General features: G+C 50.0%; 1 protein-coding gene across 1 annotated transcript in view; it reads left to right on the top strand.

Annotated features, from left to right (window-relative positions):
* Positions 1 to 12,307, top strand: part of ccdc186 (coiled-coil domain-containing protein 186) — a gene marked incomplete at its 3' end in the record, with an annotated part of 30,736 nt that extends 18,429 nt beyond the window's left edge. The window contains 5 exon segments of the mRNA XM_076298261.1: positions 1,092 to 1,347; positions 1,947 to 2,136; positions 4,468 to 4,548; positions 5,372 to 5,600; positions 12,088 to 12,307. Of these exon segments, the coding sequence (XP_076154376.1) occupies positions 1,092 to 1,347; positions 1,947 to 2,136; positions 4,468 to 4,548; positions 5,372 to 5,600; positions 12,088 to 12,307 (976 nt within the window).
* Positions 12,308 to 15,000: the final 2,693 nt, after the last annotated feature.

The raw sequence follows: 15,000 nt of genomic DNA, 5'->3' as shown, positions 1-15,000 counted from the left end.
TGTGCCATTGCAGACTTCATCTTCAGAGAGCCTCATAGAAGCTCTAAAGGGGTGCGGTGGACGTGGAAGGCCCCCTCCAGGAGCCCTGATGGAGGGGCCGCGATTGAGGAGTTGCATTATCAGACCGAGGAGACACTTACCTCGGGCAGACAGATTGAACCTCTCCTGCCTTCTGCCCCACGCCCATAAAGACGCTGTTACCTACACCTGCTGGATGGATGTCGCCGGGAAATGTTAAGGAGATAATCGACATTTAAGACCCAACCTTAAACGACATTTATGACCCAAGTAAACCTTGATGGGTAAGAAAAGAGATTGAAGGAGAGGTCGATGGAGAAGGAGAGGGATGGAGGAGAGTTTTGTTCCTTTTTTCCTACTTTTATTATGTCCTGCTCTCATCCATCACGGGGACAGTGACCTGGTGTCTGGAGAGGAGGAAGCGAGCGGTAGGAACTGAAAGATGGAGAGGCATTTCCTGTTTGCTTCTGTAAATCCCTTTTCTCCGCGGTCGGTTCTCGGAGACTCGCAGGGTTTTGCCTTGTTAGAGGAGAGGTAGCTGATGGATAGCGAGACGTTTTCATTCGGGTCTGTATATTCCTGTTCTTACCCTCCTCTCTCCAGCCGGTCCTCGGGGAAGAGCAGGATGGAATGTGTAAAGAAGAGAGAGTAGCACTGCAGCATCCCAACTGCACACGGGTCAGAGTGCCCAGGATGACCCCAGTTTTAACTCCAACCTGCGGCCATTTCCTTATCCTTCCTCTGACCCCCCTCCCCCCACATTCATTTCCTGTCACTTTCCACTGTCCTATTTGTATAAAGGCAAAAGACCCACCCCACCCACCCAAGAAGGAGGATATAGCTTATAGATCTCTGGTCTAGAGCAGTAACTATGAATCTGAATTTCCCTCCGGGGATAATGAAGCTAGCTAACTAAACTATCTGAGACGGCCATTTATGTACTTTCTTTTAACACACAGTGCTCTGGCCATTAAATAGCCTTAGTTGCGGAAATGGCCTTAAATTTAACAAACAAACAACAAACAATGTACTTTCTTTTGCTCTCTCTTCCCCTCTCCCCGGCCGGTCATCAGGGATGAGCAGGACCTGGCGTCTCTGCGCGAGGAGGTGGAGGGTCTGAACGGTCAGATCAACGACCTGCAGGGCGACGTGCAGGGCAGCCGGACGCGCGAGGGCGAGCTGCTGGGCTTCACCGAGAAGCTGACCAGCAAGAACGCCCAGCTGCAGTCGGAGAGCAACGGCCTGCAGTCCCAGCTGGACCGGCTGACCGAGAAGAGCCGTGAGCTGGAGGCCAGGCTGCAGGACACCGAGAGGGCCCTCACCGAGACGGTGTGTGTGTGTGTGTGTGTGTGTGTGTGTGTGTGTGTGTGTGTGTGTGTGTGTGTGTGTGTGTGTGTGTGTGTGTGTGTGTGTGTGTGTGTGTGCGTGTGCGTGTGTGTGTGCGTGTGTGCGCGTGTGTGTGCGCGCACGCGCGTATATGAGTTGACCTGTGTAGACTAAACAATGAGGGGATGTGTGTGTGTTTGTGAGTGAGTGAGCAAGATAGAAATGTCTATCAGCATTAACCTTCAGCTGCCATGTGTGTTAAATGTTAAAGACTCTACAGTCCCTCCAATCCCAGCACAGCCGCACCTCAGTGTTTATGTCCTGTGCTGCTATTTTGGTTGCAGTAGGCACACATGGATTTAAACTGTCTGTGTGTGTTTATGTGTCGTGTGTGAACATGAGATGAAGGCTCATGTGTTTCTGTATGTGGGGGCATTTTAGTCACACACCTGACTTTTGTGTCGAGATGTAGAATAGTATTTTTCTGTGTATAGATACAGGTATACAGGAGATTCCCTGGCTTACATGCATGTCTGTGCGTATGTGTGTGTGTATGTGTGTGTGCGTGCGTGTGTGTGTGTGTGTGTGTGTGTGTGTTGTAGACGGCGAAGCTGAAGCGCGAGGAGCAGCAGCGCATGGAGGAAGTGGCGGTGCTGCAGGCCGAGCGCTCGGGCCTGCAGACGGAGACGACGCAGCTGAAGACGCGCGTGGACGAACTCCGGGACGACCTGGTCACGCAGAAGAGGAAGCAGATCGCCAACATCAAAGACCTCACCAAACAGCTCACACAAGGTCAGAGAACACGCAGAACGTCAGCAGCATGTTCAGACGAGCTTAGAACCTCACCAAACGGCTCACACAAGGTCAGAGAACACGCAGAACGTCAGCAGCATCTTCAGACATGCTTAGAACCTCACCGAAGGGCTCACACAAAGTCAGAGAACACACAACAACTTGGTCGTTCTAAACCATGTTGTAGAATGCTAGAATGTTGCTCAGAACCTTACCAAACATTTCATACTTGATACCCAGAATTCAGAAATGCACTTTAACATGCATCAGAGCTTGAAAAAGTAAAATAATAATGATATATAACTGATTGCTGAATATCAGCAATAAGAAGCTTACCAGACATCTTGTAGTCTGCGGCTAACACCGTTACTAGCCTATTTACCGTTGCTAGCCTAATACTAGCCAAGCTGTATTCACATGGAAATGAATGTTCCAGGAGACCACGATAATCCACATGTTAACTGTTCCAAATCTCCCTGGGTCACCAGAACTCTCATCACACACACACACACACACACACACACACACACACAGCAGGCATCACAAAGCCCCTCTCTCTGGCACAAAGGGCTGCAATCAGCCGCCTGATCTCATCCGGCTCTCAGCGCTGTGTATGGCACTGCTGCGGATCCACTTCCGGCGCTACAAGAGCCTCTCTGTAATGAAGCAGAGCAAAGCGCACTCCTGATCCCCTCCCCCTGCTGCCCCCCAGCCCCCTGCTGCTGTTTATAATTACAGAGCCATATTGATGCTCTTGGGCTGTGTGTGTGTGTGTGTCTGTGTGTGTGTGTGTGTGTGTGTGTGTGTGTGTGTGTGTGCGTGTGTGCGTGTGTGTGTGTGTGTGGTGTATTGGCACTCATCTCAGCACACAGATAAACAGACAGACTGATGCAGACAGACGGAGACAAAGGCAGAGAGGCAGGCCAAGAGCAAAGGAGAGAGAAGGAGAACAAGGTGGAGGAGAGGAGCGAGAGAGCAAGTCGGCAAGTCGGACAGTTTCTCCTTCTCACAGAGATGGAGAAAGTTGAGAGAGAGAGAGAGTTGAGGAGGAGCCTGAGAGAGAGAGAGAGTGGGTGAATGTAAGAGAGAGAGAGAGAGAGATGGTGAGTCAGCCAGCTTGGCAGGTCTGCCAGAGAGAAGAAAGAGTAATTTAAAGACGGCAGGACGGCAAAGAGGGCAGAAGCGCTCGTTTGGTTGGCAACCGCAGAAAGACCAAGACAACAATGGGCACATAGGAGAGTGTGAGCGAGAGAGCGATGAGAGAGAAAGGGATGGCATGAGGGAAGAAGGGATCAGCAGACAGATAGACACTAGGCTTGTTTAGAGAGGAAGAAAAACTCTTCTGTGAGAGAAATGGAGAGAGAGAGAGAGAGAGAGAGGGGTAGAGAAGAAGGGACACGCAGGGATGAACGGATAAAGATAGAAGAGGGGGGTACAACCACTGAGGGGGTACAACCACTTTTTCATTCACAGCTTGAGTCACTCAGGAGAAGAAAGGAGGGACGAAGAGACGGAAGGAGGGAAGATTAGAGTGCAGGGGGAAAGAGAGCAGGAGAGGTATTAGAGAGATGGAGGGTAAGAGACAGGGATGGATAGAGGGAGGGAGGGAGAGAGAGAGAGAGAGAGAGAGAGAGAGAGGGATGGAGAGGAGCACCTGGGGAGCTGTACTTAGTTCCTTTTTCAGGTTGGGTAGAGAGTGGGGTTTTGTACAGTACGTGGAGGTATTTTTAAACAGGCACTATTTCGGGCGCCTGCCTGTCTCTAGGGGGACCCCTGCAGTCTCTCTGGTCCCGCTCCACACCTGGGGCTGCTCATAAGAGCCTTTAATTGACCTTCTTTGACATGATTGCTGGATGCGTCCCTGGGCTGGGGGAGGCAGGCTGTTAAATGGGCTCATAAGCTGTGGGAAAGGACAGCTGTGGAACAGCCTGGCATGTGCTGGAGTTAAACTCCTCTCTCTATCTATCTCCCTGTCTATGTCTGTCTCTCTCTCTCTCTCTATCTCTCTCTCTCTCCACCTCTCTCTCTCTCTCTCACACACACAGACACACAAAAGATTGAAGTTGATTAGAATCTCCCTCTTGGTTTCTTCCTACATTTCTCCTGGTTTCTACATTGCTGAGATAATTGGTGTATGTCTACATTTTGACCTTTTCAGGTGTCCTTGGTCCATGTGATGATTCACTAAATGGTTTTTAAATGTCTCCCTCTCACTGTGTGTGTGTGTGTGTGTGTGTGTGTGTGTGTGTGTGTGTGTGTGTGTGTGTGTGTGTGTGTGTGTGTGTGTGTGTGTGTGTGTGTGTGTGTGTGTGTGTGTGTGTACACGCGCAGCGAGGAAGAAGCTGGATCAAGTGGAGAACGGCGGATGTGACCGAGACGTCAGCAGCATGGGCAGCCGCTCTAGCTCATCAGGTATGAACACCGCATTCCATCTGACTACGTTACCCACAATGCCTCAATATGCACCCAAATGCATTTGCCCAAGCCCCCAAATGCATTTGCCCAAGCCCCATGATTTTTGGCTGTCATGCAGCCTCTCTAACAGCAAAAGATCAGCGAGTTTCTGAATGTTGTGTAGACCAGGCTGATGGCTCAAAACCCCCCCACACACACACACACACACACACACACACACACACACACACACACACACTCAGCTCTGCAGCTGTTAGAGCCATGACTGATCGATGGCCAGTATCTATTGGGTGCCCTCACTGCAGTTATTGCCCTGAAAGTAATCGTAACGTGTGAGAATGGGAGCTCATGTTGAGAAAATTGCCTTTTTATCTCTTTATCTCTTTTTGTCTTTGTCCTCCCTCTTTCTCACTGTGTCTTGCTCTCTCTCTCTCTCTCTCTCATTCATAAATCCCTTTCTCTCACTCCTTTGCTTTCTTTCCCATCATCCCTCCATACTCCCCATCCCTCTCTCCCTCATTTACTCATCTCTTTACTCTCACTGCCTTGCTCTCTCCTCTCATCATCCCTCCATACTCCCCATCTCTCTGTCTCTCTCTCCCTCCCTCATTTACTGCCTTGCTCTCTCCATCATCCCTCCATTCCACACACCGTTCTCTCTTGGGTTCCCTGATTCTCTCTTCCTCCCCTTCCTCCTTTCCTGCTCTCTCTTCATCCTCTCATCCCTTCTGGGGAACCTCGATTTCCCCCTTTTTTATCCTCTCCCTCCCTCCCTCCCTTCTCCTTCTCATCCCTCCATCCTTCCCCATCTCCTCTCCAGGCTCTCTGAACGCGCGCGGCAGCAGCACGGACGACCGCTCGCCGGAGAACCAGTCGGGCGGCCCGTCGTCGTCCTCGGCGGCGGCCGACAGCTTCCCCGAGGTGGACAAGGCGGTGCTGGTGGAGCGCATCGTGCGCCTGCAGAAGGCCCACGCCCGCAAGAACGAGAAGATCGAGTTCATGGAGGATCACATCAAGCAGCTGGTGGAGGAGATCCGCAAAAAGACCAAGTGAGTGGACGAGAAAAAAGACGAATGGAGAGGGGGAGAGAGAGAGAGAGAGATGAGTGCAAAAAAAGAAGAGACGCAGGAGACAATCTCACACGCTGTCTTCTCCTGTCTTCGCCCTTGCTTTGACACCGACATGGCGCTGTTTCTTTTTCCTTGAAATGTCTTTTTATTCTATTTATGGTGTCTCCTTTTTTGACTTTCTTGAGAACTTTAGGATGAAGCCATCTCTTGGCATCATGACAATGTATGCATAGCTGTAGGTCAAGGCTTTATTTATTTCCCTTCAACATCAACTCCCCTTAGAGGCGGATTTAAGACAAATAAACAGGGTCTAGACATAGTCTCTGCAACTTCACTTTGGTGTCGGCCATCTTGGTCTCCTCGTTGTCCTCGTCAACCGCCTGTCCCTCTGTCAGCGTGTCTCATCACGAAAGGAATTTGCAGATGGGAGCCATCATTCGCCCAGGCAGACAAGAGACATCGTTTAGACAGTTGGTGTTTTTTGTTTGTTTTGTTTTTTTGGTGTTGTGACGCCGCGTCTCCTCCCCTTGTTGCTCTTTCGTTTGCTGCAGTTTTGGGGCTGCCAGCAGACTCACAAATCCTGTTTGTCAGTTTCCCTCAGACAATGACAATTGGCCGGCGTTCATTTAAAACAAGTCCCGCATTCATAGACGCGTCAACACACGCAGAGCCTTTGACAACCTGGCACGCACACAGATTAACACACACACACACACACACACACACACACACAAAGAAATACACACGCACATACACACAACTTCACATTGCATTCACACACACACTCTCATTCACACACTACAGACCCATTCTGTCTCACACCATCCATACAACCTCAGGTTTTATTCACACATATGCTCATTCACATACCAGGAGTCATTTTGACACACACACACAGACACACACACACCCACCCACCCACACACACACACACACACACACATTCACTTGCCCCTGCGCTCCCTGACTTATTTATAGCCGTATTCTGGAGGGCTCTCAGAGGAAGGGAGGGTGCGCGATGCGTCAGCAGGGGTCCTGGCGACGCCGCATCCATATTCATGGGCCATGTGCCGACGCACCGAGGCCGACACACACACACACACACACACACACAAACACACACACACACACACACACTCAACACTACACCTCATCTGGCAACATCCACACCTCATCTGGCAGGCCACACACGGGTCTGACGCAGGAGCAGCACGATTAGAGCCCCACAGCCCATCCACCTCCACCTCCATCATCAGCACCAGCACCAGCACCACTCCACCTTCCTCATAACACCAAGACGGATGCCAGCACCAACGCTCAGTCTCTGTTCTATTTCCTGCTCTGTTTTGGACTTTGTTGCGCTGCATTTTCCATTCTGTTTGAGTCTTTGCCATTGTACTTCACTTGCCACGAACACGTCAGGTCTCCAGACCTTTCATAGATAGGAACACTCCCTGCCCCCCCACACCCCCCAACATACAAACACACACACACACACACACACACACACACATTTCCCCCCTTCTCTCCCCCCCTATATCATCCATTTGAACCACTGGCCTGCTTTCTACATCTCCCTCGCTTGCTTTGTACGCCCCCCCCCCCCACCCCACTGCACCCCACCCCCACCAGCCCATTCATAATGCAGCAGAGCTTCTGTATTCATGCGAGCCAAGCATGTGTATTTGCGGGTCCTTCAGACTCGGCCCCAGCCGGGTGCTCTCTTTCTTTCCGAAGGCGGCCGGCCATGAGCCAGTGATGGAGAGCGGGTCGTTATCCAGACAGCCAAATGGGCCGTGTTGAGACGTTTGTAAGGACCAGATCATTGGTGGCACGCATTAGGGGTGCTTCATCAATGACAACAATGGCGGCATGAGTTGAATAGTATAAGAGGGGAAAAGTGCTATTGATTGGACTCTAGGTACCTGCCTGCCTCCCTTTCTGCCCACTTCTCATAAAAGAGAGTGTGTGTGTGTGTGTGTGTGTGTGTGTGTGTGTGTGTGTGTGTGTGTGTGTGTGTGTGTGTGTGTGTGTGTGTGTGTGTGTGTGTGTGTGTGTGTGAGAGAGAGAGAGGTTGTCTGTGTGTGAGAGGTTGTCTGTGTGTGTGTGTGTGTGTGAGAGAGAGGTTGTCTGTGTGAGAGGTTGTGAGTGTGTGTGTGTGTGTGTGTGTGTGTGAGGTTGTCCATGCACTCAGAGACAGCCCTGCACACGTAACCCACGGCAACCAGCTTCCTAACATTCACGCGTGCCAGCTGGCGCGGGGCGCATCCACACACACACACACACTGTTCCGCTCATGCCAGTGTCCGGCCGGCTGACCGACCAACCGACTGACCGAACAGCCAGCCAGCCAGCTCTGGCCACCACTGTGCATGCAGCGGTGTGGGTGCCAGTGCTGCCCGCCTCTGCCCAGCGCTCTCGAGGGACACAGAGATGAGGCCCGAGGCTCCAGAGCACCTTTTAGATGACCCCAATTAAATGTCCAGAGAACTTTTAATTTTTTCAACTTAACTTTTTACTACAAGTTGTGGGAGAGGTCAGCAGAAACATTCAACATTTAGGAACTTTTATGGAGTACTCTGCTTCTCCAGAAGTTGACCTTTTTGAGAAACCTAGAGAAGACTTGAACGTCTTTGGAGTCCTAATGGCAAATAAATGAGGCAAGATTGGATTTTATTTGGGTATGTAGATCTGCTGACCCTGCAGGATATGGTGTCTTGTGGCGGTGCTCATCCTCACATGCTTATAGGCTTGTAGAGTGTAGTACACACACACACACACACACACATACACACACACACACACACACACACACACACACACACACACACACACACACACCCTCCTCCTCCTCCCCTTCCTCCTCTTCTCTCCAGTGGATCGGACTTACCCGCTGGGTGAGAATCAGGTCAGCCTGCGGAGCTCACACACACTCAGTGTCACGGTAGGAGAGAGAGAGAGAGAGAGAGAGAGAGAGAGAGAGAGAGAGAGAGAGAGAGAGAGAGAGAAGCCCTAGGAGAAAATGGCTGTTTTCCCTCCATCCATTCCGATTCCCAGTGCTTCTGTCCCGTTCCCTTTCCCTTCTCTCTGAAGCATCCCATAGGAGACTGCACCAGCCAGTTTTAGAAGTGCCAGAGCCGCCGAGCCTAATGGCAGCCAAACAGTCTCAGTGGGTCCTCTTAGCCAGCAGTGCAGAACGCACTGTAGATGAGAGTTCTCTAGACGCTATCTGTTTAATTCTCTCTCTGTCTTTTATTTAATTGTGTTGTTATTTTTGTTTTTGTTATTGTTGTTTTAAGCTGTTAACGCTTGGCTGCTGTTGGCTCGCCCTACCTCATAGCCTCCAGCGCCCTTTCAAACTCTTTTATCTTGCGAATTATTTTTGTGTTTATGCTTTGTTTGTATTAAATACTGTTCTGACGGGATTGGGCCGGAAATGTACCCAAGGCCAGTTCAAGGTAAGATGTGTTGTTTTGTGTGTGTGTGTGTGTGCGTGTGTGTGTGTGAAAGAGTGTAGTGCTGTGTTCTTCCCTAGTTTGTTTCTTTTCGCTTGCTGTGACCACGTCCCTCATTGTAATTCATGTGAATTAGCATTTCGGGGTGCATATTAGCCCTCCATGCTAATTTGGCCTGTTTCAGGTTTGCCATTTTGGGACAAAATCTATCTCCGTAGATTCAGTAGGCTCAGTTCTGCAAACTCTCAGAACTCATTAGTGTATTTCGAACCATGGAACTTGGTATGCGTCCAGCTTTCTGCTCAAAGTCACATACCCTGAGAATTTCACAGAATTTTATGTTTAAAAGGTGAAGGCTCAAAATATCTCTTTCCATTGTGTGTGGATTAGAACTGATCCTAGTGGTCTTTAAGTGGATATTGAATCCTGTCGTACAGTCACCATCTTCCACCACACACACACACACACACACACACACACACGGTTACACACATGCATGTAATGAACACATACTCAGTTCACTTCAGCATCACATCTTCATACACACTTACACTCATACTACAGTCTTAGTCTTATGAACCCAGTGACCCATGCCTCACCACCCCCCCCCCCACTCCTCCATCCATCCATCCTTCTATCCATCTTTTTTTTCCTCCCCCGCCTCACACACAGGTTTTATGGTTCTGTGGTCCCTGTGTGCGCTTCATACCTCCCCTCCTCTCGGGCCTCTTTGTGTGTGGTCTCTCAGCCCATCTGCGGACCCCCATTTAAACACCCCCAAGCCCTTTCATGCTCCCCCATGCGTCATCACCGGGAACAAGGGAAGAAGAGAGAGAGAGAGAGAGAAAAAAAAAAAGATGGTGAAGGAGAGAATGATCCGCGGAGTGAGAGGCCTCGTCTTCCGTCACCACTCCATCTCTCCATCTCTTCTCATCCTCCATTTGGCATGGAAATGATTCAGCGTTTTCTCTATCACCCAATCTCTTTATCTCCCCTGCCACCACCTCTCTGAAAAGGCCTGGATAAAATTATGATGGCAGGCAGCCGTAATGATTTCAAATTATCCTTGTCGCGGACCTGGTTCTCTGTTTGGCCTTAAATTGAGCCATTACCAACTTCATTACCCTTTGCTCGTTGGCCTTCATTATTTCCCGTGTTATTCGAAGCTATAACACAGTTCAGCGTCATTCTCCATGCATTTATGATTCTCAAAAGCTTGAGTTTGAAGTGAGTTGCTATTTTTTGGCACACAGGCTACTATATATTCCTGACATCAGTGAATTCTTGTTTGGCAAGTCTACAGTACGTGCAAAAGGACGAGGGGAGTTTCACCACTGTGGTAACTGGTCGTTATTGTTTCCAAGCCACCGTGTAACAATATCTGTTGCACGCTGTGAAGTCCAATGGGATGGGGTCACGGGAATCATCTCTTCATGAATGCTTTTATTTGTCTATGCAAATGTTCTGAGGTGGTGTCGTGTCAGACAGGTGGCTTTGTTGGTTTGGTAAAGATTTTTAAGGAAGCGCCAGACAGATGTCAGTTTCCCCAGTTTGGGACTTCAGCCCATTTAATGCCTGGCGCTTCTGAGTATGTGTGTGTGCGTGTGTGTGTGTGCGTGCGTGCGTGCTGGTGCGTAGAGAGCAGCAGGTCCTCCAGCGCAAGGCATGTAAATGAAGTTCCTGTGGGAACTGATAGCGCAGAAGAAGAAAGCTCTCCAGACTAATCAGTCAGTCATGACCGGCAGAGGAAGCAGGCTGTGGAGAGCAGAGCAGATACTTCATTAGGTACTGCTGAGGAGTCAGCACAGCGCACTGAAGAGTGTGTGTGTGTGTTTATGAGAGTGTGCACATGAATACACTTGAGTGTGAATGAGTCATAAGCTCAGATGCGGTTGGTTTGCAGTGTATGAATTTTGTACTGTGCGTGTGTGTGTGTATGTGTATATATGTATATATATATATACTGTATATATGCACAGATGTACAGTACAGATTGAGGTGTGTGAGGGGGAGAGAGAGGGACAGAAGGTGTTGATGAGTGTATGTGAGGGCAGTGAAACTCTGTGGAGTTGCCTCACCAGTCTCTCTGATATCTCTGTCAAAGAGGACTGCTGTCTGTAGGGACACATATATATACACACACACTACAGCTGAAAGAAGCGTAATTAAGAAGTCCTTGACACAAGACATCAGACACTCAGCTCTTATCCCCCCCCCCCCCCCCCCCCCCCGCCACACACACACACACACACACACACAGACACTTAGACACACTCTTTCTCAGCTCTTATGCACCTTCTTCCTCCCTCCCTACACACAGACACACACACACCCTCCACCACACACCCCATACAGTCTGCCCAGTCCAGCTGTGTCACACACACACACACACACACACACTGATTCACCTCCCTCTCCACTCAGCCTGTATACCCATTCATTGTTCTGTTGTTAGAGTGTAACAAGTTATAGCCTCCTCTCTTCCTCTCTCACAGCACTTACTCATCCTCTTGTTATCCCCTCTCTCTCTCTCTCTCTCTCTCTCTCTCTCTCTCTCTCTCTCTCTCTCTCTTGGCGGTGGGGTGAGGAGAGGGCGGGAGGGGAAGAGGGGTGTCAGATTGTCTGTTCTGCCGTGATGGAGTGTTTGAGTGTGAAAATGGGGAAAACTCTCACAGATTGCCATCTAATCAAAATCGCCTCACCTCTGTTTTTCTTTCTCTCCTCTCCTCTCTCTCTATCCCTCGATCACCTTCTCTCTTTCTACATTGCTCTCTCTCTCTCTGTCTTTCCTTCTCTCTGTCTTACTCTTCTTTCTGCTGTCTTTCACTATCCTTTCCCTCTCTTTTTCCTCTTTCTCCATTCCTCTCTCTCTCTGGCTCTCATTATATATACCTGTATCTCCTCTCTTTCTCTCTATCTCTCTGTTCTCTTTCTCTCCCTCCCTCCCTCTCTCTCTTCCTCCCTCTCTCTTTCTCTCTCTCCCTCCCTCTCTCTTTCTCTCCCTCTCTCAGGATCATCCAGAGCTACGTGCTGCGTGAGGAGTCGGGCGCTCTCTCCTCGGAGGCGTCGGACATCAACAAGGCGCGTCTGATTCGGCGCGGCGGCATCATGGCCTCGCTGTACACGTCGCACCCGGCCGACAGCGGCCTCACGCTGGACCTCTCGCTGGAGATCAACCGCAAGCTGCAGGCCGTGCTCGAGGACACGCTGCTCAAGAACATCACCCTCAAGGTGGGTGTGAGCGAGCACACACACACACACGCACACAGACACACACACGCACACAGACACACACACACACGCACACACACACCCACACACACACACACACACACACACACACACACACAGACAGCAACTCTCTTCTTTTTTTTCTTACACACACAGACGCACACACATCTAGTTGCATACACATTATCACGCATGACAGTATACAGTGTATACAGTGCACACATACACACAGCCTCAAACTGTGTTTTGTCCACACATTTATACAGTGTGTGCTGACAGTCATACGCTGACGGAGGCATACTACACACACACACACACACACACACACACACATGTGTTATCACATGCACACATTGACATCCACACACACCCGGATGCGTGTGTGTGTATGTGTGAAAGCCACAATCAGAAATAAACATGCGGTTTCTGCACATTTTTACATATGCTCACACACAAGGAAATGGTCTTTACCACACTCAACCCTACCAACCACTCCACACATGTCCACTCCATAGACTACCTACAGTATAAACATGAACTAAGAGCTATACACACAGTCTCTTCCACAGCTAATAAAACACTGTCCTGACACCTTGAACCACTCCAACACTTCCGAGGACAGAAATAGAGTCCTTCCTTCTCCTCCTACACTTTTCTCCCGGTATACGATATACTGCATATCTTGCTCTTGGCTCAGCTCTCGGCCTCTCTAAGACCTTGTGTGTTTGCCGACTGGTGGGTTTTACAGTGTTGTTTGGTAGGGGAGGCAACCTGCAACAAACCGCGGCTAACTGCTTTCAGAAAACGTCACCCCAAACACCCACGAAACAGCTGGCTCAAATTTCACCACTCTCTCATGAGAAAGTTTGAAACGTCCTCTCCTTTTCTTTTCTCTTCTGTTCTGTTCTTTTCTGTGAGAGAGAGAGTGAGTGAGAATGAGAGAGAGAGAGAGAGAGAGAGAGCGAGCGAGAGAGAGAGAGAGAGAGAGAGAGAGAGAGAGAGAGAGAGAGAGAGAGCACGTCAGTGTCCCCTCAGCTAGGTGCTCCATTTCCCACGCTCTGCCCAGCTGTGCCGTCCCACTGCTCTCCTCTCCATTCTACTCTCTCTCATCCTCTCTCTCCTCTCCATTCTCCTCCTCTTTTCCTCTCTCTCCTCTCCATTCTCCTCCTCTTTTCCTCTCTCTCCTCTCTTCCTCTCTCTCCTCTCCATTCTCCTCTCTCCTCTCATCCTCTCTTCCTCTCTCTCATCTCCATTCTCCTCCTCCCTTCCTCTCTCTACCCTCTCCTCTCTCCTCTCCATTCTCCTCCTCTTTTCCTCTCTCTCCTCTCTTCCTCTCTCTCCTCCATTCTCCTCTCTCCTCTCATCCTCTCTTCCTCTCTCTCATCTCCATTCTCCTCCTCCCTTCCTCTCTCTACCCTCTCCTCTCTCCTCTCCATTCTCCTCCTCTCTTCTCACGTTTCCACTCCTCTCCTTCTCTCCCTCTCTTCTCACATTTCCACTCCTCTCCTTCTCTCCCCCTCTCCTCCCTCATCCCCTCTTCTCTCCCTCCTCTTCTCTCAACTCCTTGCATTGGACACACAGAATCTCTGCCAGGCCCATATGGCCCAGAGCTCATAGGACAGTGAGCGTGTTGACACGCCTGTCCTGACAAGGGACAAACAGATCAGTTGGAATTAATGGAGTTTGTGAGTGGGACAGGATGTCGATGGGGAGAACAGGGTTCCGAAATCGAGGAGGACAGAGAATGAGAGAGAGAGAGAGAGAGAGAAAGAGAGAGAGGGAGAATGCAGAGGCTGGATTAAGTCTAAGACGAAGATGATGAGTCAATCAAACTCTCCGATAGAAGGAGTTCTGTAGAGGCTCTGCTTTATCCCTGCTTCAAGGCATCACTGATTTGTGCTCTCCTCTCTCTTTCTTTCTCTCTCTGTCTCTCCCCCATCACTCTCTCTCTCTCAAGCATGCATGCCTTTTCTCTGGCCCCCCCTTCCTCTTTCTCTCTCTCCCCCTCCCCCCTGTCGGACCATCTCTTGTCCTTTTGTTCCCCATCTTGAACCCCTCTCTCTCCCTCTGTCAGCACACCCGGGCAATGACTCGACACTACACACATTCCATTAACCCCCAGCCGGGCCCCGCACCACTGTCCTGTCTGAACCATTATCAGGGTCCTCTCGGGACCACACACACACACACACACACACACACACACACACACACACACACACACACACACACACACACACACACACACACACACACACACACACACACACACACACACCACACACACACACACACACGTACACGTTTAAGATCATCATCCACTCTACCGCGTGAGCGCACGCTAGGATGTGAAAGGAGCATGCAGACGGACGAGGCCTTTGGCACGAGGAGAGCTGACTCCTGAAGTTCAGTAGAAAAGATGGAGGAAATGAAAAGGTTTAAGGGGGAGTTCCCCCATGTTCATGCCCCCAGAGTGTAGCGCTGTAGCTGCCTGGCTGCTTTAGCTTTTGGCTGCTGCAGCAACTCAAGCGAAGTAAAACTGATTTTTTTCGGGGTGGTTTTCGTACCGACAGTACTCGGTGACCCCGAGAAACAGAGGTCCCCTTTAACTAGAATGATCTGTTTCAACTCAAGTGCATGTTCTTCTTTCTGAGCAGGAGCGCCTTAAAAAAGCTCCCTAGCTATTTGGTTAA

This window comes from Alosa pseudoharengus, unplaced genomic scaffold (genome assembly GCF_046254945.1).
Source record: "Alosa pseudoharengus isolate Yale_2024_CS ecotype anadromous, Long Island Sound unplaced genomic scaffold, YU_APseudo_1.1 YU_APseudo_1.1_scf_21, whole genome shotgun sequence".
Taxonomy (NCBI): Eukaryota; Metazoa; Chordata; class Actinopteri; order Clupeiformes; family Clupeidae; genus Alosa; species Alosa pseudoharengus.
The sequence above is the reverse complement of the archived record's forward strand: the minus strand, read 5'-3'. Positions and strand labels throughout refer to the sequence as shown.